Genomic DNA, 27,149 nt, shown 5'->3' with positions numbered 1-27,149 from the left:
TGATGCAACATAGGCATATGTGATCGTGACAAGCTATCTCTCTTACAGGTGGTGTGTACACAGAGTAGCCAAATGGTCGGAACACAAAGCTCTGTGACATTCCTGTACTAACTTGAGTAACATCTGAGGTTTCACTGCCAACATTGACATTGGTTCACCAATCGGCAAGATCAGACTTAAACCAGTCCAGCGAGACATCACCGATACCGACTCTGAGCGATAGATGAGATGTCAAAATACACACACACACACACACACACACACACACACACACACACACACACACACACACACACACACACACACGGAACCTTGGGACTGGAATAGACCGTTTCACCTATCATGCCTGCGCTGCACAAACTCCAGAAACAATCACCCATCCACACACCAGCTACCAACAAGTCCTTACCCATCTATCTTCGATGCATATGGATACCAAATTCCCACTTAAACCTATATACTCCCTGTATTGCTACTACCTGGAACCGAGCCACAGCACTGTCCTTAAAAAAAAAAATGGGATTCGAACCACGAGCCCTTACATCCAACCACAGAGGCTTTAACCAACCACACCAACCATCACGATCGGTCATATCAAACGCTGCCGAGAGGTCCAATATAATACCAGCCGAGTTATTTGGGTTGAGTCAAGAGCATTCCTTACATCGTTTTTCACTTTGATGAGAGCAGTTTTCTGTACTATGGTTTGCCTTGCATGCCGACCGAAGGGGTCCATTGGAATATTTGTCTTCATTTGAACTGTCAGTCTCGAACAAGCGATTTTTCTCCTTGATGATGGTGCAGCGAGCTGCAGTTGTAGAAAAAAAACTCTATATTTGTCAACAATGTTTTCATTGAGGGAACCTTGTTGGGATTGGACAATGTTTGTCAAGATGGCAGTATTTGTTTGATGATCCGTGGATGACTTTCATCACCTCGTCTTCCGTAGCCAATGTAAAACACGACAATGGCTCCAAACTGATGGACGCGGGATCACCAAAACAACTGGTGTGGGTTTTATTAATAAAGTAGGAATAGAACTGGTTGCTTAATGTTTCTGCGCAGTCGTAAACAGGAAGTCATGGGGACATTTCGATGCAGCAAAGAATCCAACGTTGTTTCCAGCTCCTTGGCATCGCCCGAATGAAGTTTCTCTTGCAGTAAGTGATCTTGGTCGGACATATGAGGTTATAAGTTTCACGTTTCTCATGAAGAGACTTCTCACGGTCATCGGGAGATCGAGTTTTCTGCCACTAGCTTTCAGCTCAATGTCTCTTTTGATAGGCAATATGAATATCTTCATTATACCATGGAATTCTCCTTCTGAGAGGTCAAGGTTTTACTAATCCAATCTTGTGCATGACAAATTACAGATCACGGATCGAAATCTAAGTTGGACAGCCAAGTCACGGCAGTCACTGGTCTGTTGTGAGGTGGATTGCCCGAAATCCTTGATCAAATTTCCGTACGTGACACTCATTCACAATGCGAGGAATAGTCTGATGTGGGTCACCACAGTCTCGTGCTGGGCTGTCTTTGAAATTCCATTTGTGGAGGCGGTGTGATGTCCTTGCATGGAGAGTACAGATGACGTTGAGCGCAGACCACTGGTTCTGGGGGAGGTCGAAACCGGGAGGCTCCTCTGTCAGATCGCTCACCAGTTCTTTGTTGGCAATGTTGTTGTGTGTTTTACTGTGACAGGGGCTACAGAATCCAGAAGCTGACTTATTTCCTAGTTGAACCATGCAAAGGCAAAGCAGAGTCAGCATCAGTCTGGTGACCAAAAAATACAGCGATTCCGAAAAAAAAAAAAATTGTCGGTTTCAATAGTTCCCTACAGAAGATGGAACAGACAGCAAAGACAGATCTGACGTGAAACAACGGGATGATCTGACTTGAAGGCCTCCCTCGTGTACAGTGCAGTTGTCGATGAGAAACTTAGTGAATACTAAATCCAAAGTATGGCCCGCTTCATGCTTTGGTCCTGCTACATGTTGTTGGAGACTGTAGAACAGTAGCTACCTCAAGGTTAGACGATGCATCAACATGAATGTCGAAACCTCCAACCATCACGACTTTGCCAGATATAAAAGACTATTCTGTTAAGAAATTAACAAACATGTCTATGAAAATGGAAAATTTCTAACCATATGCATGTGAAAGTGGAGAACGATAGACAGCAAGGAGGTGCAAGACCAGTATAGTTTTTGGCCCCGTCCCATGAGTCAGGGTCAAAAGGTCATACAGCACAAAATGCAATTACGGGCGAATTTTTAAACATTTTTTTTTCATGAAACTTTGTGCAATAAACGTCGGGTGACACGTGAAATATGTAAAACAGTTTTTTGGATGTGACCCCTGGTTCATGTCCCAAGGGGATGTGGTCTTGGGAGTTACAAGGGTCAAAAGGGGAAATAAATTTAAGTAAAAATTTGATGTTGGGTCCATTCCCGATGGAACTTTTTTCCATCTTTCTACTTTGCTTTAGGTGGGAAGTGTGGGGATCTGCGATGGCGTGCCATCAACTTCACTCGAGTTGTGTTTTTAAAGGCCCTTGGAGCAGTTAATGCTTTTCCCATGTCACACAACTTTGGAACAGCAAGTGATATTTGCAGACAACATAGAATTTGTACATTATCATCTTCATCTTAATGTTTTTATGAATAAATTTCCACACCCACACAAAAACCTTCCATGGTTTCTCATCAGATAGGAAAGCCTGGTGTTGGCTTAACGGTTAAGGTGGCTGGCTTGAGATCTTAGGGTCTTGAGTTTGAGCCCGTTTTTCACTTATTGAATTAACACCAGGTGGGGTTGACTCAGCTTGTCATCCTTCCAAGGTCAGTGAAATGAGTACCAATGTACTGGTAATAGAGGCCACTGCATTCAGCGGCACAGCTGTGCCCCCAGAAAATGATGCAACCAGCAGCCACTGGCTGCACATGATACCTATCAGATAGGAATCTTTTGAGAATTCTTTTTTTTGTTACGGTGTCACTTCATCTTCCTCGTATCAGTTGATTTCTGCTTCTCCGACTCTCCTCTTGGGTGAATGGTAAACATCGGCAACCTAGTTGAAGGAATTTATTAATTCACTGACCATGCCCAACTGATGTTAAAGATTTTGTGCTCTAATTTTAACATCAACAAAAAAGTACATTGGCTATTTGGTTCCTTAGGCGTGTGCATGCTGCAGTTGGAAAAGAATGGAAAGCAATTTCAAGGTGTGCAACAGATTATCACCACTTGCTCCAAGTCTGAGCAGGAAGGTAGGTCTGCAGGGAATTGCACTTCGGCTCAAAAATCTTATTCTTCGTCTGAGCAGCTATGTGTGTTGTTTTACTGGAAAGATGAGAAGTGCTCTAAGTTTGACTTGGAACGAAAATTCTCGTGAAGCTTTCTCTCGCTTTTAACTCGAGTGCACATTCAAAGACTTGACGGGAGCAAACGACTCTTTTCCTTTCCTCTGTGTCCTTTATTCCCTTCCTGGCACCGCCATCAGGTATTTGATTCAAACCGTCAATGCTGGTTTGATTTTTCCAGCTTCAGACCACACTCTCAATACTGTTTACGAGGTGCAGTTTTGCAGAATGTCTTGCAGCTGCCCTTCATGCCTGTTTGAAAGACCATTTTTTCGGATTTCTGCCACCATTTGTCATTTTAGTGCCATGAACAATCCCAGCTTTGTCTTATCTCCATCAGCAAGTTATGCACTAATTCCTTATGCATTAACCTGTATTTGAACAAGTGAAATCGCTCTCCTAAACCTGACAGACCGTCATGGTTTAGGTATCTGCTAATGGGAAACCTGGAGTTTGGTTTTAGCTTGAACTAGTTTTGACCTGTACTGGTTGAGAACTTCTTTGTGGAGACAGACCTTTTAAGATTATTGCTGATATTGAGTGCACACATGGGTGCAAACGCATTATTTGTCATCACTTGCTAAAACTTACATACTGCCCTAATATTTAGCTGCCTCAATCATACAGCATCCATTTCACAAGGTGTTATGTGGACATTACCTGTGAATAGGTGAAGTAATTAATTATTTCTCCATCCGACCAAAGTAAATAATATGTAAATAGCTCCCAAGATATGAAAGAATATTTGATACCCATTCTTTTAGGAGGATTTTTTTATCTGGTTCTGATTTCCCTGAATGCTCTCGTCGCCTCTCATGTCACGTTTGTTTAAAAGGTGCAAAGCTTAACACCCCCAAGACCTTAACTGTATACTCTGCTGACAACAAGGTAAAATGTCTGAACATACTGTTCACCCCCAAATCTCATCATCCAACCTATCTTTCTCTTTTCCCAAATTACCCTCTTTTTTCCTTTACCTGTAAACTTTGTTTTTAGATTCTCGTGGAGGATCTCTAAGTCTTACTCGCGTTGTTGTTCTTCATCTTCTTCTTGTGGACTTTTTTGTTTCACAGCCTAAAGTTTTCATCGAAACTTCCTGAAACTTGGCATATATATATATATATATATATATATATATATATATATATATATATATATATATATATATATATATATATATATATATGTAAAAATACCCTGCGCAGACAGTAACCATCTCCGATTTTGTAAATTCTTCCAAGAAAAAAAGTCGACGTCATAATATCGCCACTAATGGAAATTGCCTATACCATTATCTCCGAAACTAGGCAAGCTGTTTGAATTTTGTTTGCGGGAATCAAGCCCGGCATTAGCAGAGATAATTGATCGCAAACCTGAAACATCACAATGACGTCATATTCGTTTTTATATCGTCATCATTAAGAGGACGAGGATCTTAGCTCATTTGAGCTTGTTCACCTGAGAAGGTTGTGGAATTCTGACCAGCTTGGACTCTGCCTCTGCAGCAGGCCCACATGGCTGGCATCAGTGTCTGTGTTCTGAAATCTCATTCTGCTGTTCTTACATCCACTCTGTGTGCTCTCTTCTGTTTGTATTTTACCTTTTATTTGGCTTGCTTCCCATCCACTTAAATGACAACTGCAAGACACATTTATCTTTGTACTTTCTTTCAGTTTTCTTTTTCCCCTCTTCTTCCTTCTTTACTTGTTTTCAAAAGTCTTTCTATTTCCACTTTAATGTATTTTCAGCACTCTTACTTTCATGGAGCCCATTGCATTCAGGCAAGTACTGCAAAAAAGTATGTTTTTAAGCCAAAAGGTGCATCCAACCAAAAAAGTTACAAGAACTACTCAAATAATCCAGTAATAAACAAGCGATGGCAGATCCAATCTCATATATATATATATATATATATATATATATATATATATATATATATATATATATATATATATATATATACATACAGGGGCGCTGCAAAAGTAGGTATACAGTAAGGACTGTACTTTAATTCATTACTGTATACTTACTTTTGCAGCCCCCTGTAGATACACACTACCGGTCAACAGTTTTAGAACACCCCCATTTTTCTAGTTTTTACGGAAATTTAAGCAGTTTATTGTTTCAATGTACTCTGAAATTAAAGCATAGTACAAATAAACAATTGCACATAAAAATTGAAATCATGGAATCGTTTTGTTGAACAAAATTTAATCTAAATTTTTGTCTCCTCAAAGTAGCCACCTTTTGCAGATATAACAGCCAAAGGTACTCGTGGCATTCTTTCTACAATGGAAATCAAATATTGTTCAGAAAGTTCTTCCCAATACTGTTGCAGAAGTTCCCACAAATGTGTTTCACTTGTAGGTTTGTTTTGCTTTCACCCTTCTGTCCAGTTCATCCCAAACCAGCTCGATGGGGTTTAAGTCTGGAGACTGTGCTGACCATTCCATGATTTGAAGCTTACTGTCTTGTTCTTTTCTTCTCAGGTAGTTCTGGCGTAGCCTGGAGGTATGTTTTGGGTCGTTATCTTGCTGTAGGATGAACCCCTGACCAACTCGGCGTTGACCAGAGGGTAATGCATGGCGTTGCAAAATGCTGTGGTAGCCCTTTTGGTTCAGGGTGCCAGTCACAGTTCATCCCAAAACATATGTATATATATATATATATATATATATATATATATATATATATATATATATATATATATATATATATATATATATATATATATATATATATATATATATATGTACTACCAGTCAAAAGTTTGACAACACCCCCATTTTCCCAGTTTTTACTGAAGTTTAAGCAGTTCAAGGCCAGTGGATAACTTGAAATGGTACATAGCTAAGTGGTAAACTGCCAGAGGTTTAAAAAAAAGTTTAATTTACCAAAAACTGAAAAATATAAATTTCAGAGTTGTTAAAAAGCCCTTTTCAGGGAACAAGTAATGGGTTAACAACTGCAGCTGTTCTGCAGCAATGGAAGTAAATTAAGCCTTGAAAGTTGATGCAAACAATTCCTACAGGTGTCCCAACTTTTGTTAATTAGTTACAAACCCTCTGTCTGTATAATAGAAGTGTTCGAACAGACTGTGTTACTACATCCTTTGCAGCATTATATGGACAATATTGCACTGCAGGAAGTAGTACATTGCTATCATAATGGCGAGAAAAGGACAATAAGCAAAGGAAGACAGACAGACCATTGTAACCCTTAAAAGTGGAGCTATTTCCTTCAGAGAAATTGCAAAGAAGCCAAGGTGTCAGTAAGTACAGTTTTCTACACCATCAAAAGGCTCTTGGAAACTCGAGGAAACTCTGACAGGAAGAGGTCTGGCAGACCCAAAGCCACAACACAATCAGAAGACAAGTTTCTGAGAGTCAACAGCTTGCGTGATAGGCGGCTCACAGCACAGCAGCTTCAAGCAGCTTAACACTGGTCGAAGTAAGGACGTTTCAGTTTCAACTGTGAAGAGAAGACTTCGAGCTGCAGGTTTGACAGGTCGAGTGGCAGTGAGAAAGCCATTGCTAAGATGGCAAAATAAGAAAAAGAGGCTTGTCTGCGCCATGAAGCACCGCCAGTGGACTACGGAAAACTGGAAGAAGGTGTTGTGGACCGATGAGATAAATTTTTTTATAAAATATAATACCCTGAGTAAAATATAACACCGCATAAAAACCCTGAGTGATGAACCGAAAATTTCAAATTTTGATTCACCGTCAAGTCGGCGAAAGGATGACTCCTCAGTGTGTGACACCAGCAGTCAAACAGGGAGGAGGAAGCGTGATGATCTGGGGCTCTTTTGCTGGATCCAGAGTCGGCGACTTGCACAGAGTGACTGGCACCCTGAACCAAAAGGGGCAGCGCCATGCATTACCCTCTGGTCAACACCGAGTTCGTCAGGGGTTCATCCTGCAGCAAGATAACGACACAAAACATGCCTCCAGGCTACGTCAGAACTACCTTGTAAGAAAAGAACAAGACGATAAGCTTCAAATCATGGAATGGCCAGCACAGCCTCCTGACTTAAACCCCATCGAGCTGGTTTGGGATGAACTGAACAGAAGGGTGAAAGCAAAGAAACCTACAAGTGCAACACATTTGTGGGAACTTCTGCAACAGTGATGGGAAGAACTTTCTGAACAATATTTGATTTCCATTGTAGAAAGAATGCCACGAGTATGTTCGGCTGTTATATCTGCAAAAGGTGGCTACTTTGATGAGACAAAAATTTAGTTTAAATTTTGTTCAACAAAACGATTCCATGATTTCTTTTTTATCTGAAATTGTTTATTTGTTCTATGCTTTAATTTCAGCAAAAACTGGTTGTGCATATTTATATGCATATAACTATATAACTATATATATATATATATATATATATATATATATATATATATATATATATATATATATATATATATATATATATATATATATATATCTTCTTCTTCAGCTTTCGGCTGCTCCCGTTAGGGGTCGCCACAGCGGATCATCCGTATGATCTGCATAGTGATTTGGCACATGTTTTATGCCGGATGCCCTTCCTGACGCAACCCTGGTCGCCTCTTACAACACAGGGATATGGTACACCTATTTTAACCAGGGTATACACCGGCCCAGTACACTGGTACTCATTTCGCCAACCTCGGAAGGATGACAGGCTGAGTCAACCCCCTGGTGTATTAATTCAGTGGCCCAACGAGGCTTGAACTCAGGACCTTTTGGATCCCAAGCCGCTGCCCTAACCACTGCGCCAACACCAGGTATATGTGTGTGTATATATATATATATATATATATATATATATATATATATATATATATATATATATATACATACATACATACATACATACATACATACATACATACATACATACATACATACATACATACATACATACATACATACATACATACATACATACATACATACATACATACATACATACATACATACATACACACGGGGTGTGTTCAAAAAGTATCCAACCTTAATTTTTCGTGCGTAAACAAATGAAGCTAGGGAGGCGTGGTTTGGTGCACGTACGTAGGTGATCCTAATCTGTATGCATGAATATTTTCCCACCTGCAGAAGCTGTCAGTCGCCGACAGACCGTCAATGAGTGAGGAAGTGTAAGTGAGCGTCGTCGGATTTTCGTTTTTGACAAAATGACGGATCACTGTGGTCTCATCGCCAGTGATCACTGTGTTGAAGAAGTTGGGATCGCTGTTCACCGTCTCCAGCATGTCCTGTGCGATCTCCAAATGGAGTTGCTTCTGCTCGATCGTTAGCAGCTTTGGCACAAACTTCACTGAGATTCTCCTTAAGCCCAAATCCTCAGTCACAATGGAATGAACGGATCCAATGCTGACGCCCGCCTCGTCTGCAAGTTCTCTGATCGTGATTTGACGATCCTGCATCAGCAGGGTCCTCACTTTATCAATGACGATCTCATTTTGGGATGTTGAGGGCCTATCAGAACGTGCTTCATTTTCCACTGATGTGCGACCATCTTTGAAGCGGTTGTCCCACTCTTTTATCTGTGTGGTGCCCATTGCTTCGTTCGCGAAGGCCTGTTGAATCTTGCGGATCATTTCCACTTGGGAATCGCCAAGCTTTACACAAAATTTGATGCAGTAGCGTTGTTCAAGTTTTTCCGTCATTTTGTTCACTTACACTTCCTCACTCATCGGCGGTCTGTCGGCGACTGACAGCTTCTGCAGTCGGGAAAATATTCACGCATACGGATTAGGATCGCCTACATACGTGCACCAAACCACGCCTCCCTAGCTTCATTTGTTTACACACGAAAAATTAAGGTTGGATACTTTTTGAACACACCTCGTACATATATATATACATGTATATATGTATATATATCTATGTATGTACAAATATATGTGTATATATATATATATATATATATATATATATATATATATATCTACTATATATGTATATATATCTACTATATATGTATATATATATATATATATATATATATATATATATATATATATATATCTACTATATATGTATATATGTATGTATATACATATATATATATATATATATATCTACTATATATGTATATATGTATGTATATACATATATATATATATATATATATATCTACTATATATGTATATATGTATGTATATACATATATATATATATACTATATATGTATATACATATATATACATATATATATATATATATATGTATATATATATATATATATATATGTATATACACATATATATATATATATATATATATATATATATATGTATATACATCTACTATATATGTATATATGTATCTATATCTATATAATGTATATATATATATATGTATATATATGTATATACATATATATAATGTTTTTTATTATTATTTTATTTTATTTTACACCAGCAAATACCATCCGGTGCTTGGCTAATGTGAAGAGAGAGAGAGAGAGAGAGAGAGAGAGAGAGAGAGAGAGAGAGAGAGAGAGAGAGAGAGAGAGAGAGAGAGAGAGAGAGAGAGAGAGAGAGAGAGAGATGCCTCACCCGATGTTGCAGTATACTCTGGGAGGGAGGAGGTGTGAGGGGAGGGGTGGGAGAAAGAGAGAGGTGTTGGAGGAGAGTGCTGTACTTTTTTAGGTGGGGGCAGAGAGAGGAAGAGTGGGGTGTGGGGGGGGGGAAAGAGAGAGAGAGAGAGAGAAAGGTGAGAGGAAAGGGTGGGTTTGTAAAGAAAATGTTGTTCTGTTTTATGAGACACACACACACACACACACACAGTATATATATATATATATATATATATATATATATATATATATATATATATATATATATATATATATATATATATATATATATATATATATAGACATTTCCCTATTTATGCCAAAGATTTGTTCTTGGAAAACATTTTAAGTTGAAATAATGTAAATCATGCTTCAAAATCCTACTGATTTAATATATTAAAGGGGGAATGCGTTCCTGACAGAAAAATAATTGAGTGTTAATTTTTCACAGTAAATTAATTTAAATATTATAACAAAATACTAAACATAGTGGTCTGGTCGTCTTCTTTTTCCTGTGCAGCACAAGGCCATGAGTAGCATCATTGACTGAGGGTGTGGCAGTGCTGCTGATCCAGTACCCCTGTAGGATGGAGCAGGAATTTGGAATTTGGCCAGGATGCCAGGAGTAACTCCCCTACTCTTTGCGAAGGATACTGATAAGGGATCATTGATGACCACCAACTAATTCTGACAGATGTGACGCCTGGTTTAGTGTCCATCTGAGGGACACGCACATTGATGAAACACCGGAATGAAAGTTTATAATTAGGTTGAGATTCAAATCCAGGCTCGACAGCTTAGGGCAAGTGTGCGTACCTCTCGGCCATCCTGCTGTTGCGTGGTGATGCATGGTGTTGATAATTGGTCAGACAGTGTCTCAGGGTTGCCTTCCCCTTTCTCCATGTCTGACAACTCCATGAGAGGACATGCTGGCTTCTTCTTTCCACTTCTTATTGGTGTTGATGTTTTCGGTTCTGCGATTCTTGAGGTTATGGCATGTGCGGAAATGAAATAAAGCCATGAAAGCTGGCGTCTCCAGGTGTTTATAAGTATTGTGATATATACAGTGATTTGTAGATATGTAGATTAGGCATTCGATGATACGAGTGAGGAAAGTGAAAAAAATTAAGCGCTCTTGTTAAGGGAGTGGTGAGTGAGAGAGTGGGAGAGAGAGAGAGAGAGAGAGAGAGAGAGAGAGAGAGAGAGAGAGAGAGAGAGAGAGAGAGAGACAGAGAGAGAGAGAGAGAGAGAGAGAGAGAGAGAGAGTTGTGACCTGTTCCAAGTCAAGGCATTGTTGAGCAGGCCAAAAAATGGCGAATTAAGACCCCAGCGAGGGAGAGCAGGCTGATAAAGGGTTTGACCAAGGATGGCACCTTGATAAAGGTTAATTAAATAAGGCCGTTAATTTTCTTCAAAGGGGGTGTTTTACGAAACCCAAAAACACAATTTTCATTCATGCACTACCTTGGAGTTCCCTTCGTCTGCATGCAAAGTTTGGGACCGCTAGATTTCATTGTTTTTGAGTTATGGAGGAGGCACACTGACATTTATTTGTATTGATTAGTGTGTGCGTGCATGTGTGTGTGCCTCTTAACTAGAATAGTGACCGTGAACCTCTGTGTAACACCAGCACTTGCAACAACACCAACAGGGGTACCTGCTTCTCATCTCCCCTATTTAGGCATCTATTACGTAGTGAATGAGGATTTTGAATGTTGCCCAGAAAGAGGGTATCAAAGTTGAAAGGCAACTTTCATTGAATAGATGCTCCCTATATATAATCCTTCATCAAACTGCTTTCAAGCTCAATTATTGGTGGGGGGGGGGTCCACTCTGCTCCGCTCTGATGATGGCCAGTGAGATAAAGACACATCTGTGGATTGATATCTTTCCCAGGAGAGGTGGTGATTCGTTGAGAGCTTTGTAGTCTGAGTGATACTCTGTAAAGCCATGGGTAGTTCTGTGTTTTTCTCAGACTACAACTAAGTTGGAAATTGCATTTTTAGCTCGCCTGTTCAAAGAACAGAGAGCTATAGCGATACCCCCAGCATGAGCGTGAGCGTCAGCCTCAACGTCAGCGTGAGCATGAAAATGTTAAAGTTTTTGGTGCAAGTTATTTGGAAGCTTGCCATTCATTTAATATGTGTACGAGGATGCTGATATTTGGCATGGAGGTTCCTTCGGAGTATATTATTGATGTGGTGGAGTTGAAATTAAAAAATAATTTCAAATATTTTAAATTTTTGACCTGTTTTGACCTTAACTTTTTTGTAGCACATCAATGTTAAAGTTTTTGGTGCAAGTTATTTGGAAGCTTGCCATTCATTTAATATGTGTACTAGGATGCTGTTATTTGGCATGGAGGTTCCTTTGGGGTATATTATTGATGTAGTGAAGTTGAAATTAACAAATGATTTTTAAAAAAAATTTAAAATTTCAACCTAAGATGGTGTCAAAGCCACCCAATGCTCGCCTGTTTATACGAGACGCTTGCCATTCATTTAATATGTGTACTAGTTTACTGATTACAATATACAAATACATATATTGCTTTAAAATTATTTGGATCAGACTTCACTGCACTGCTTTATAAAAAATATTATTAGACTTGTCTTTTAAAACGATAAATGTATAAACAGGCGAGCATTGGGTGGCTTTGACACCAACTCTCTGGTAACTATATGTATACGACTATACATATGCAATCCATATAATGTCCATCCAATCACTTGATTTCTCCTCACTTGACATCACTTGACAGCCTCAAATGCACAGTTGTGTGCAAATTATGAATGGATTAATATCAAAACATGATGCTAACATGGTGACATGCAATACAAATCCATATTAGAAAATTGCCTCATCTTTTTGTTGGATTTGTTGGCTCCATTGGCATCGCATGCCATCACTCACTTTTCATACGAATCCGAGAACTCTAAGCAAATCTTGCACATGAAAACGCAAATTCATCTGAGTTATTCTCTCCACCGTGGACAAGCAGTTACCTCAAGTGGCTACAATGCTAATCAGTAGTCCTGTAAGCCAGGAAATTTCTCAATTATAATACCTCACCTCTGGCCTCATGCCTCTCTGTCCAGCTTGCTAGCGCCTCAACGCGGCTGCATTATGCATTGCAACAAAATAAAGATGTCTTCAAATGAATGTGGAAATGGAGCAGCAAGTTTTGACCCCAATTATTGCTGAGTTTGAAGACTCCCAGATTCTCTCCATGTTACCACGAAGACTCTGTTGTGTTCAGGCTCGTCGTGGCCATCATCACTGGACCCATTTCTGCAATGACCCTTCCCGAGATGGCTAAATTGTGCGCGGCATTCGGGCACTTAAGTGAGTTCACTTTTCTACGCAAACCACATGTTGGCCTTTTGCTCAAATGATGTAATTAAGCTGGTGGCAGGCCGAAAGCTTACAGGTTTCTTGCGACTTTCAAAGCGTTGAGCAACTGAACTCAAAACTTTACCAAGTTAGTGTGCCTTGATGAAATCATTACCAATTTGCAAAAGAAAATGTGTGCTCGCAAAAAAAAATTGGTTGGATTTGGGAAGTTTTGAATGAAAACACCACCGACTATGATATCGTGCTTCTCAGTGGGCAAGGTTGAGTTATGACATTTTGACCACCGAGTGGTCGTAACCAAGATGAAGAAAATGCGTGCTTGTGTAATATGCAACATGTTCATATTTGATCAAATTCTAGACCAGATCGGGCTATGTTGGGCGGTGCACCATGTTATGTTTTTTTAAAATCTCTTCAAATGGTTACTCATTGAAACCAGACTCGGTGGCGTAATCGTTTAGATTTGTTCGCTCTGGGTCTGGGAGGCTGGCGGTTCAAACCTGACCCCGGCCGAGTCGTACCGAAGACTTTGAAAACGGTGCATGCTACTTCCTTGCTTGCTGCTCAGGATTTAAAAAAGGAGCGAGCATGGACAAACAACCTTAGGTTGGCAATCGGAGAGCAGGCTTTGATGGGCCGAATGACCTCTTCTTGCATTGAAGTTTCTTGGAAGGTAACTCCTATTTACATTTATTTATATTTATTCGCACATTTTGTCGTGATGGTACTAGGGTACGTGTGCGCAAGTGCTTAGCCGACGCGGCTCGAGTTAAAAGGATTGATTTTCTTTCTGGTGTCCAACAAGCGCCACGATCGTGCAATACGAGCTCAAATAATGTTCTCTTTCTGAACTCCACCTCCTCCACCGCAAACATTTCCACGCGTCGCTCAAATCATTCCTGCTCGTTCAAGCCCCGTGCAAACAAAACGCAACTGGCAGTCGAAAATAATTGCGCCGGGGTTTAGCATCGCTTGGATTTCGGAACAACTACTTCTATAATGCCTCGTAAAGCCTCCATGGTTAGAGCTTCTCGCATGAAATCCCTCGCAAGCCCTCGAGAGTGTAATTGACAGCAGATGTAAATACCTATTTGTGCGTTCTCTGAAATGTGCCCTCTGGCATATTAGTTGTAGCGGTTAGTTGGAACCTTGTTCATTTTATTATTTTTTGGGGGGATTTTCTTTTGGCCCTTTCCTTTAAACGCCTCTCGAATGGACCCTCTAATTGTATTATCATGACTCTGACGTTGCATGCACCGCGGTGACTCCTGCTGGTTATCCAGAATTGTAGTTGATCCCAGCTCACATCGTTTAAAAAAAAAAAAAAAAAACCTGAAGCTAAAGTCGCATTGTGTTTCCAGAAGTTTCTCTCCTCCTGCTGTTACGTTCTGCCCCGGCTTTTTGGACCTGAAAGCCATTATAATACCAACAGTGAGCCGGAAATTAACGCCAGCTACAGCATTGCTCATCAAACCTTCAGGGTTTATAAGGGTTACCTACAAACTTTGCAGGTGTGAATATGACTGGCGATAATGACTGACAAGTTACACTCTTGATGTCTGTAGAGTCAATTGAATGGTCTTAAAGAAATATAAGATTTCAGGTTGCTCTCGTTACATGCCCCTCCACCCTTTTGAACTCCCCATTCCATTGAAACTCTATTATCATTGTTTAACTTCTCTCTTTCTGTTTTTAACTTAAACAAGCTGGTATAGCACTTGTTAAACTTGTGCAGAAGCTGAGGTGCGTACTTCATAAAGTGTCATTTAGCAGTCTGACGCGGCGACTGTTAACTTTTCTACAAAGTAATTAGAATTGTTGAAAACATGTGGACTGTCCAAAGCTGATAGTAATTAAACTCATCCCGAAAGTTGGTGCTCCACTCATGATGCCTCCTATTTTCTATCCCTTCCCCTCATCCTTTTACCACACGCACTATCTTTTTTTATAATTCGTTCCTCAACTTGCGATTCGCTGGATTCTTCGGTCGGCATTCGCTTGCTTTTTTTTTGTATTTTGAAATAACTATTTCCTATATTTCTTCCTTTTCCAAAGTGATATGTTTAAAACGGTGAAGGCAATGGATGCTTATTTAATGCTTCCCATAAAAGTTTGTACAACCTACTCCCACACTCACACCCTCCCTCCACAATTCTTCCCCACACAACATGCCGTCTCTCAAACCCGAAATGCTGCACTGTTAATTGTGAAATTAATTCTGGCGCAAAGTTGTATTTTTTTTTCTCGGAAAAGATCTAGTCTGACACGTGACCTTTTATGGTAGCGTGCCCCTTTTCTTTGCACGCTGACGTTATGTCAGATTTTGCTGGCTATCGCTGGTCGGATTTTGTGTCCAACGAGCAGTTGCTGAGAGAGACTCGGATGAGATTTGTTACCTGCATAGTCCGTGAGCGTCAGTTGCGGCTGTATGGACATGTGGCTCGTTTTCCTGACGCTGATCCTGCTCACCAGATTCTCTCAGCGGGGGAGTCTCGTGAGTGGAGGAGGCCAATGGGCCGACCACGTGCCTCGTGGTTGCAACAGGTTGACCAGCATCTCAAGGAGATGGAGATGGGCCTGGCATCTGCCTGGGGGATGGCCAGACGGAGGCCCCTGGAGTATCGGCGGAAAGTGAACGCAGCGACGTGCTGTTCTGGCACATGCTCCCATACCTGACCTGACCTGACGTTATGTGGATATGCTTCTTTGTGACGCCGTAGGAATACTCTTTGTTACCCCGCACGCGTGAATCGAAAAGCGGGGGTTAAGCAATTGGTTCACTTTGTCTGTCTGTGTACAGATGTCAGTTTTTGAGAGGAAAAACTTAATTTCAAGTGAATCTTGTATTGCTGTGGGCCGGGTATCAGTGACAAGCACGACCGCTAGTTGGAGCAGCAGAGTCGACTCCACCGAACACCCGGAATTCAGATCATTACCCTTGGATAACTCCGAAGGTTCGGGTCCCTTACAGGACCGTGAATCGTCAATAATTAAACCATGTGGTACAGGGTTATTTGCCAAAATTTAAAATACCTAGAGGTCCACGTGGCGAGCTACCGAGGAATTCACATCCTCGATGGAGCTCGAACGGGACGAGCCGTTTCCGTGCTCGACCCGCGCGTAACCTGAGCGGATGGTCACCGAGGTCCCGTCCGTCCAAATGCACAACTACAGCAGCAACGGCCTTTTTAATCACCCAACACGCACCGTGCTAAACCAATGAAGGAAAGGACGAGGACGAGCTGAAACATTCAACAATAGGGGTATTTATTTACAATAGGTGGGGAAGGAACACATAAAGGGCAGAGTTAAACCGACTATAAAGGATGCAAATAATGTACAGCAAAAGCACTTAACCAGTTGCTACTTAAACAAGACAGGCCTGCATACAGACACACACCCAAAGAAAAGAGATGGACCTCAAGGGTCTTTATTATTCCTTCAGCTCGGAGGGAAGACGAGCTGAGGGACGAGAACATGGCTGGCTACCTGGCCGCGAGCGCGCGGCTGGATGTCCACAACTTCCCAGAGCTCCAGTCGCCAGAAGACGGAACAGAGCAGCCAGACACCGACCAGCGCCAGCGACGAGATGAGGCCAGACCAGCGTCGAGAGATGGGATCCGACCAGCGTCGAGGAGACCAGAGAGCCCGACCACGCGCTCGAGCATCCAGAGAACCAGACTAACACCAGCGAGATGTGACCAGACCAGCGAGGAGACGAGATCAGACGTGCGTCGAGATCGATCAGAGAACCAGACCACGCGCTCGAGCTGACAGAGAACCAGACTACTCGCTTGAGCAGACGGGGCGCAATTTATTTGTTCTCCGTTCCTTCGTCGTCTTTCTCCGGCGCGGTCCGCTCATGCGTGGCCTGCTCTCATTGGGCGGACCGCGTGTCGCGGCTCCGCCTTCTTGCAAAGGACCGCCCCGGCTCTGATCCCCTCGTTGCCCATTGGCCGCAAAATGACGCATTCTCTCATTTGGCGCCAGGCCAGAACGAAACGCTTCGTGAGCGCGCAAACAGCGCGGACAATTCCTCGAGCAGTGTTGTTGTTATCGTTGATGTAAATGTAAAAATCCTATCTATAAAATAACTTCGCAGCACATGTACACTTAATTACCCACTAAACAAGGGAAAGGGCGCTATCTATCCACATTTACTTATCGAAATAACTGAGCTATGGGGACCTGAATGTTGAATGCAGTAAGCTTCCAGATTCGTAACAATATTTTGAACACTAATCGGAAAACGAACCTGTCGTTTAAGCAGTACTTTGCCTCTCAATTTGTCCTGATCACACATGAGCAGAGAGGAATGAGGTTTTTTTTTTTTAGTCTGTCTGGCGGTCAAACACAATTGAAAATCATTCCAAACAGGAAGGGAAATTTGGTTGAAATTTATGGATTTGGACGAGATTTGGTTGAGATGTTGGGTGTGTGACAAGGACGAAATGATTCGATTTTGGTGAAGATCTGGATCCAGAGACGAGAATTTTTAAGCGATTCTTCACCATTGAGAGATGCGGCCAAAAACGATATGGTATATAGCAGGATATCTCAAAAAGTTGTGGACGAGTTATGACGAAACTAGCTGGATGAATTGGTTCGGTGATGAGAACAAGCCAATTCGATTTTGGTTCAGGTCTGAATACAGATCCAGCCTATCAGTTAGACACAAAATGTAAACTGTTCAGCCTGTTGGACGTATGCACTCTATTGAAGGCCCTGTCACACCTTGACGATTTAGCCAGCGTATGCCGACATATGAAAAATTTGTCTAACACGCTGGCACATGTCGAATACGTTATGTGTAAGTTTTGTATACGTTAAGAGCACGCTGGCATACGTCGTAGTACGCTGGCATACGTCGTACGCTGGCATACGTCGTAGTACGCTGGCATACGTCGTAGTACGCTGGCATACGTCGTAGTACGCTGAGCTGTTTGACAAATTTTCTGTGCTTGAAATTTTTCAACGTATGACTCACACGTTCCGCATACGCTGGCCATAAGTTGTAGGCACGTTACGCGATCGTTGACACACGTTACTTGTAAGTTACTCATAAGTCGAAACGCGTCGAGGTAATGTTTAGTGTCAGTGTTCCAGACTCCCTGGTTTGTTTGTTTTTTTTTTCTTCGGTATGACGGTGATGTTGACACTTCGATTTCTAGTGCGGTTATAATATAATATAATTAATAGGCTGCCGCTCAACGATTTAAATAATAACCGCACTAGAAATCGAAATGTCAACATCACCGTCATACCGAAGAAAAAAAAAAAAACAGGGAGTCTGGAACAATGACGCTAACCATTACATTGACGTGTTTCGACTTATGAGTAACGTACAAGTAACGTGTGTCGACGTATGTCAACGATCGCGTAACGTGCCGACAACTTATGGCCAGCGTATGTGGAACGTGTGCGTCATACGCTGAATACGTCGAAAATTTTTCAACATGCTGAAAATGTGTCGAAGTACTCGGCGTACTATGACGTATGCCAGTGTGCTTCAGCATACTCTTTGCGTATACGAAACTTACCCATAACTTATTCGACGTGTGCCAGCGTATTCGGCAAATTTTTCATACGTCGGCATACGCTGGCTAAAACGTCAAGGTGTGACAGCGGCTTGACACTTCGATGTCTAGTGCGGTTATGATTTGAATCTTCGAGCCACAGCCTATTAATAGCCGACGCCACGTGATCATCGGCGATACGCTGCCATGCTATGCAAAAGTTAGACTATCGTTGGGCATAGGTTGTGAACGCCGACAACACGCTCAGCATTCGTTGGTATAAGTTATCTATATGTTATCGAAACGTTCTGTGTACGTTACTAATACGTTATGCATACATCCAACTCGTTATGAATACGTCCAAAACTGGAAAGAAAACACATCAATAGTTCAGCGTACGCCAACGTTTTACATACATTTTGATACCTTGCCATACGCTGGCTAAAACGTCAAGGTGTGACAAGAGCCCTGAGTGTCGTCGTACTTTTCAAATCTGTTGCAGTTGGAATCTAAACATGCATGTATTTATTTCTTCATTTGCTATAATTCGGTAATACGGTAAGTATCATTTGGTAATACTTTCACCTTAACACACAACCTGACAAAAGCATGCACCCCTGTTCCCATCCTCGTGTCGTGCATGCTTTTTAGTGATGTTGGTGTATACTCATGTTACGTCAAGGACACGAATATACTGACATTTGAAGCATCGTGGTAAAGACGTGCCACATGTTTGAGAACGTAACTGCAATTGCCATAACAATAGGACCCATAAAGTTGTTTTTGATAACTGTTCAAATGATGGTTCAAGAAAGCCTTCTGAAGAAATTGACTTCAGCAATACCTTCATTGCTGTCAGATTACTCAATTGGAATTTGACGAATATCTCTGAAAAGTTTGTGATCTTTTACGTTGCTTTCAAAGCTGGACTCAACCAAGTTTTGTGCGGCACTTTCCTTCTCTTCCACATCTGTGGCAGGAAAGTCTTTCTCACGTACTGGAGTTTGAGAAGGACGCTCATTGCCTCCGACTGCATCTCGAGGTTTTCACGGCTTTGCACGATGCTGACTCAACCTCGAGCAAGGCGTCAAGCGTAAACTCGTCGAGTCTGCCTCCTGTTGAGGCAGCACGTTGTCTCGAGTTGCTGCTGAAGCTCGTCCCACCATGGAAAGAAGCCAATGCATCTCCTTTGCTCTCGATGTGGGCGCTCTCTGCATCATCCTGTCTTGTGGCGGGGCTTTGCACCCGGTGGGTTGTTGAACAACATGACCACTAAGTTGGTCTTCGCACCGATGTTTCTTGGCAAAGTAGTCTCATTTGGTGTGGAATTTTTTTTATTTATTTTTTGCAACTTTTACTGCTTTCACCTGCTCCAAATTATATGTAAAAGTTGTTCGACTTGTAATAGTCTGTTGTTTTTCAGTATTTTTCTTCTCAGAATAAAGTAGGATAGATTAAGGTCCTCAAAGTCTGCAGTTTGGTCTTTGATTCAAATGCATCATCATCTTTTTGTTGGGAAATTATTTTGCAATAACTCCAGGGATACAAAAGATAAGGGTTGGAACTTTGATCTCATCAAAATGATTTACCTCTTTGCGGTTAAGCCTTAAACCCCTGCCTTGGCACATTTGCTATGCCAAGTCGAAACAGGTTTTCTTTGAAAGAATGTTATGAGGGTTGATTAAGGAGTCTCTCGGAGTTTATAGGTTTTTGATTTAAAGTCCATAGTTCAAAAGGTTCCATCCATTGGTTTATTTAATATAGCTTTCCTGTACGTTAGTGCACATCTGCTATTGATCTCTATAAATCAGTGGCGTGCAAACATTATTTATCTCAAACTTGTATATGCATCGTCAAGTTTTAAAATTTTCAAACATGGGCCAACCTTGTTGGTGGTGGCCAGCTATATTTAGCAGTGCTCTAATTATTAATGGATAGAAAAATAAAAACAATCGATGGATTTTGCAAGTCGTGGTAAAAACATCGTCCCTCAACCCGTGTTCTCTGCACATCGCCGCACTACCGTTCTCTGTCCTCACCGAGATACTTTCTCTTTTTCTCCGTCTTATTTCAAACCACGTGAGTGATATCGTCGCATTTTTATTCTGCTTTTTTTATTTTTATTGAACCTTCGTTGATTCTGTTCACTACGTTTTCCAGTTTGTCAGACCGCGCAGCTGCAGCACCTTGGAGACGTGCTATCGAGTGTTGGAGCTGTGCTGTAGAGTCGAGCGCAGACACGTCTTCCTTCCCAGAGTTGGTGCTCGGTGCTGCTCGGAGCCTCTGCCTGGCCGGACCAGTCGTGTTGCGTTCGACCAGCTCGCATGAGGACTCTCTCAAAATTTCAACCAGGTTAATACTTTATGGAATGTGGTGATTTATAATTAGGTACTGTCTCACAAGAACCTGATTCTGTCTTTGCAACCATCACAGTGTGATCAGTAAATCATTTTTGTAGAACATTTTTGATGTTCATTATGATAATTCCCCCCCCCCACCCCCTCCCCTTAGTATGGCATTACAGAAGTATATCAAATCTCTTTTGAAATAAAATTCTCTTGTTTGGCTTGATATTGGCCTTTAACCCCAACAAACCTCAAGCTCAAGTTGCTTACCGAATCCTTGTGTTCCACTTTCAAGGGGTATTTGTCTGCCAACACTGAGCAGCAGAAATTAAAATCAATTACTCGGAGACTCAGATTGAGCTGAGCATGAACAGCGCTGGTTATTTGAAACATTGCTGGTGTCGACGTTTTCATCATACTCTGAAGGGCTTGTGCTCAGAAGTCACCATTCGACCTGAAAATCCAAACAAAAGTTGTCGTGCCACAAACACGCAATTGTATATTCAGATATTCTCTCTGAGTGGTTGTGACATGTTAATCAAAAAATGAGTGCAGCTTTGACGAAGCCTTGTTTTGTTTGTCACATATCGTCAAATATTCCTGGGAGTTCATAAAGGACAGAGTGGATCAGATTGCTAATAGTAAGGCGGTTATACAGTTAGGCCGATGCTCATTTTGATCGTTTGGAGCGCCACTTACGTGTCCGCATGAGAAGCGAGTTCAGTGCACTAAACATGTATTTGTAAGCAATCGATCCATGATTTGCCAGGTGTCGAGCTGTGATGTAGGTAGTCTTCACTCGGCGTCGATGTATTCACACCGTCCATTTGAAAGTGACGGTAAACTTGATACTGGCTCAGCCCAAACTCCATGGGCTGGTTTACTTGATCAGTATAAATCCTGAAACACGAATGAAAACGCAGGAAGTGAGGGAAAACTTGCTAGAAAAGTGTTTGTGTGAACCAGGGAAAATTCTTCTTAATCTGCATGAATTCTTTCTCCGACCAAATTGAAGAGTGTAATGGACTCGGTCTCCGTAATGGGCGATGCAAGGACTGCCAGAGACTAAACTCCCAAGATGCCGAGTGGAAAGGCATGTACTGCGCATGTGCAGTAAGTCGGAGGTGCGCTGATGCCTTGTGGATGGAGGTTATGTTTTCACACTTGTTTGTCTATCTGTCTGTCTGTCTTTTTGTCTCTGAACAGGATATCTCACAAAGTTATTGATGGATTCGGATGAAACTTTGGTGCCAGGTTGGGTGTGTGCCAAGGATGAATTGCTATTATTTTGATGAAGATCTGGATCTGGATACGAGGATTTTTTTGATTTTTTTTTTTTAGAAGGGATTCTTCACCCTTGAGAAATCGGACCAAAAATGATATGTAGCATGATATCCTAAAAAAGTTGTGGATGGATTGTGACAACACTCGGTGGATAAGTTGATTAGATGTCAAGAACGAGCAGATTCAATTTTGGTTCAGGTCAGCAAATCAGGCCGATCGGTGGGATACAAAACAGTTTTAATAAATTAATTATGGGGATGTGGACATGGACAGAGAACATGCAGTAAAATAATAGTGACACACTGAACGGCGTGCTTAACTGGACAGTAACAATTTCCAGGTTGTTCTTAACACTAATCTTATCACAGGCAGGCTCAGTTGGGAGCACAGTGTGCACGTGCATGCGTGTTCGTGCGCATTTTCTTTCCATTTCCTGAAACGGTGAGAGGCACAACACAGGCGTGGCCTCACGTCCGGTCTCATCCTTGGGTTTCTGTGGCTCTCTGAAGTTCAAGTATGTCCACGGCTGTGCGCCCTCTCTCTAGGGCGTCTCGGCTGTGAGTGCATTGAGTGATCTTGCAGTGTGTGTGTGTGTGTGTGTGTGTGTGTGTGTGTGTGTGTGTGTGTGTGTGTGTGTGTGTGTGTGTGTGTGTGTGTGTGTGTGTGTGTGTGTGTGTGTGTGTGTGTGTGTGTGTGTGTGTGTGTGTGTGTGTGTGTGTGTGTGTGTGTCTGGGATCTTGCTCTCTGGGGATCCTGGCTGTGTGTTCCAATGTTCCTGGCTGAATGGTTCACACTCTGGAGATCCTGGGCTGCCTGTGTGGTGCTGCCTTTTATAGCTCCTCATCTGGCCCTCCCCGCACGGGTCTCGAACATGCGCTGTCAGAGTAAGAGCTGGAACATGTGGCTACACCATTTTTGTAGAACCCATGTTTGAGGCATGACATAGCACATGTGTGCCCTCCATTTGGAGGTGTGATTAAAGAACAAAGGGGTGATTTTATGATAAACACAGATGGGAGATGGGAAAAGGCACAGAAGATATGGGTGACAGGGAATATAAATAGATATCCGATTCTGGTCGATGCGAATTGGGGTTTACAAACACTTATGCTGACACTCATTAAGGGATAACTGATGGATGATTAGCCCCCAAGTCATTTTCGTAACACTGGTTTCCTTTCTTCTCTTGTGCTGAAATGGTGAAAAAAAAATTCTGACATTAGTCCTGTGTGCTTTATGCACTTTAGAAGAACTTTGTGAGCTCCATCCATTCAAAAAGGGACAGGAGAGGCCACTGCAATTGGTTTATGCTTCATTAATCGTGTTATTCGGCACACACGGCGACTTTTATTGTTGATTGTTCATTCTCGGATATACTGTAATCTTTATATCCCGGTAAGGTTCTGAATTATTGAATTGTTAGTCTTGTTTCGGGTTGTGTTGATGCCTGTTTGCATGCGCAGGGTTGTCAGAGTCGCTGTCAGACTCATGCAGGCCGAAGATGAGGAATCACGGATGAAAGTGGCTCATTTTGTGACGACCTTGATAACATCTCCTGAACAAAGTCTGACGTTTCTTCCTGACACCCATCAAGTGGAGCCACACCGATCTGTCAAGGAGGCCATTTCTTCTCCATCTACTCTTCATGCCATTAGCCATATCACTGTTGCTAGCTTTGCAGAAAGGAACGAGGAGAAGATGGACCTGTTTGGCCGTTGTCCAGCTTTGCCGAGTGAGGGTCTGGAGGCCCTTCTGTGCTGGCTAAGCAAGGCTTCCCCCGTGTGTCCTGCAGCCTTCGAAGCCCTTTGTTCCCTTGTGCCTCTGCACGATGTTTTTGAAGTCATGCAAACTTCCCAAGAACCCGAGGAGAAAGGGTCAGTGTTGACAACTCTTTTTCTTTATCCTGAAATTTTGGCTTGGCTTTTTATCAATTTTTTGATAATTTTGTATACCTTATTTCAAGCCTTCTGTAAGACCTTGAATGACCATCATTGTAAAAAGCAGTCGGGGTCGGAATACATGATATATGTATTGTACCTTGCTCTTACTCTCGCCTTGCTCTTTTTTTCTGTTTTTTTTTTTGTATACCTTGTCGAGGCTCCTACGAGAGCAAACACACAACGCAGAGCAAGGGGGACAGGAGACAAGAGGGATGGGACAGGGAAGGACAAAACAGTGGGGAACAGAGACTTTAGGAGATCTGTGGAAGGGAGAGGGATGGGGTGGGGAACATGGGGTGGACAAGATGAACATTACAGGACTTTCAGGAAGGAAAGCAGGGAATTTGAAGGAGGTGGGTTTGGGGTGGATTATCGGGGGTAGAAAAGATTGAGGATTTGGATGGGGGATGATAAGAGGTGGTGGTGAACAGCTGTTTTGAAGGCATGGAGGGAAGAATGGGATTGAACAGAGTGAGGGAGTTTATTCCCAAGGCGGGGAAAAAGAGGAATGAAAGAGGGAAGGTGAGCAGTGATTCGTGATTTTGGTAGTTTTACTAGAAAGGGGTTGCTGACGGACCTTGAGCGTCCCACAGGCCACGGGTTGCCCATGCCTAAAATTTGTGAATTTGGTTTTGAAATACCAGTGCAGGTTTGAAATGTGTCCATGGATTATCAGGAAAAGAAATGCTTTCAAAAAAATTGTTTTTTCTCTGTATATTAAGGAAATGTATAGAAGATCCGTCAACCACAACAATTCTCCGTGACTTTAACATTTTCATTTGCTTCCACACCCCGACAGGCTTGTGAACCTGTTTGAGCAAGAGCAAGAGAATGCATTTGAAGAACCTACGGTAATGGCCTACCTCGCTGCTCCTTGGCTCGGACGTGCCATCGAAGCCCTCACAAGCCCTCACAATACGATTCTACCATGGCTCACTCGTGTCGGCCCTTTGGCCTGTGCTGCTGTTGAACAGCTAAAATCCATGGATCTCAGAGGTATGCAAATTGTACACACCGACACAACAGCCGTTTTTACAGCCATTTTTCCCTGCTGTGCAGGGGTTGGCTTTTTCCTAAGGCAAAGTTTTATGGCCGGATGCCCTTCCTGACGCCAACCCTGGTCGCCTCTTACGACACACAGGGATATGGTACACCTATTCTAACCGGGGCATACACCGGGAACACACCTACACAGACGGTGCAGTTTTGAATTCCACGGTCTTCATTACCTAAACTTGCTTTAATGTCCCTTTTCTTATTCTGCAGCTTGCATCTTTTGTACATGTTTAAAATTCCTGCAATCTATATATAAAAGGAGCCTCGTTTCTCTGTCCATAACGCTTTATTAGTCTCACCCTGAAGGTGTGTGCGTGCGTGCGTGCATCGATGTATTTTCGCTTTAAGTCTGGCTTTCTTTGCAAGCGCTTGTCCAATCGATGCAAAACTTTAAACATAGGAGAGACTCCCAATGTAGAATATTTTACTGCTAACTCTGACACCATAAGTCACATGATATGGCAGCTACATCTGATTAAAGGAAAAAAATTTGGCATCATTTTCTCCAAAACCACTCAATGAAAAAAAATTGAAACTTGGAATATGTCATCAACTCCCCATGGTATATACATCTATGTGTGTGTGTGTGTGTGTGTGTGTGTGTGTGTGTGTGTGTGTGTGTGTATGTATGTGTGTGTGTGTGTGTATGTATGTGTGTGTATGTGTGTGGGTGTGTGTATGTATGTGTATGTGTGTGTGTGTGTGTGTATATATATATATATATATATATATATATATATATATATATATATATATATATATATATATATATATATAATAACAATGACATCATTGGAGTGAAGTGGTATTCCAGCCATAATTGGTTGAATTGAAATCCTTATCCAAAAATATGAAACTTCATAAATCTATCTGATCTATGTCCCGATGTGAGTGAAGAATTGAATTCATGACATTCATAACCCATACCAATAAACTATGTGACATGGTACGGTTGGTTATATGGGTCATCATAGCAGTGGGCGTAATAGTAGCGTTTTCAGTTAACAATGGTACATTTGTTCAGAATGAATGTGTGAGGCGAGACAATGCACTCTACGAGCGTCGTTCTAGTTCTAAAGAGTTTCTGCTGTCGTACAATAATACAAATGGTTCCGTTGGAAAGGTACTAGTCCATTTATTTCTTTGGAAAGCTCGTAATCAAATTAATGGGAACAAATAATTGTTTCTTTACTCACAAACATGCCTCATTTAAAACCACGTTTCCGGGATTGAGGACGAAGAAGCGGAACCTCGATCTGTCATTTAGCAGTTCCAATGGTTACATTTATTGTTCTACGACAGCTGCAGGAACCCTTTACAACTATTTGGGAGGATCACACAAACAACAACAGCCACAATGGTGCCAAGAACAATTAAGTGTTATAAATGATCCTCTTTCACATGTTTTACTTCATTTCACATCCTCATTGACACTCACAGTGAAGTACAACATGCTGTCTTTTGATCAAACCAATCAGTAAAGCGACGGGAGGCGCACCAAGTATTCTTGAAAAAGAGCAGGGTGTATCATGTGACAAAACTTGACCAAATTCCAAAATCCAGCCTTCTGGTCTGCATCGTTCGCCCTGTTCATCGCAATTTCTCTGCTCCCTCAAGATAAGGTGAGTAATACTGGGAGGATGGTTAAGCCAAATCCCTTTACATCAAGGGTTGCACATTGCTTCCGAAGAGCTGCTCTCACG

The 27,149-nt window shown here is 41.8% G+C and overlaps 1 protein-coding gene across 3 annotated transcripts in view; it reads left to right on the top strand.

The window, feature by feature from the left end:
* Positions 1-27,149, top strand: part of THADA (THADA armadillo repeat containing) — a 202,531-nt gene that overhangs the window by 167,899 nt on the left and 7,483 nt on the right. For 2 of the 3 annotated variants that reach the window (XM_085857381.1, XM_085857382.1), the window contains 4 exons: positions 19,801-20,069; positions 20,982-21,173; positions 23,914-24,324; positions 25,190-25,386. In XM_085857381.1, coding sequence (XP_085713507.1) covers positions 19,801-20,069; positions 20,982-21,173; positions 23,914-24,324; positions 25,190-25,386 — 1,069 coding nt within the window. Of the gene's footprint in view, positions 1-19,800; positions 20,070-20,981; positions 21,174-23,913; positions 24,325-25,189; positions 25,387-27,149 lie in introns of those variants that run through there. The other variant, XR_015051759.1, reaches the window with a different exon arrangement.

This window comes from Eptatretus burgeri, chromosome 15 (genome assembly GCF_056783735.1).
Source record: "Eptatretus burgeri isolate ZD-2024b chromosome 15, Ebu_testis_v1, whole genome shotgun sequence".
NCBI lineage: Eukaryota > Metazoa > Chordata > Myxini > Myxiniformes > Myxinidae > Eptatretus > Eptatretus burgeri.
This window is presented reverse-complemented; position numbering and strand designations above follow the sequence as displayed.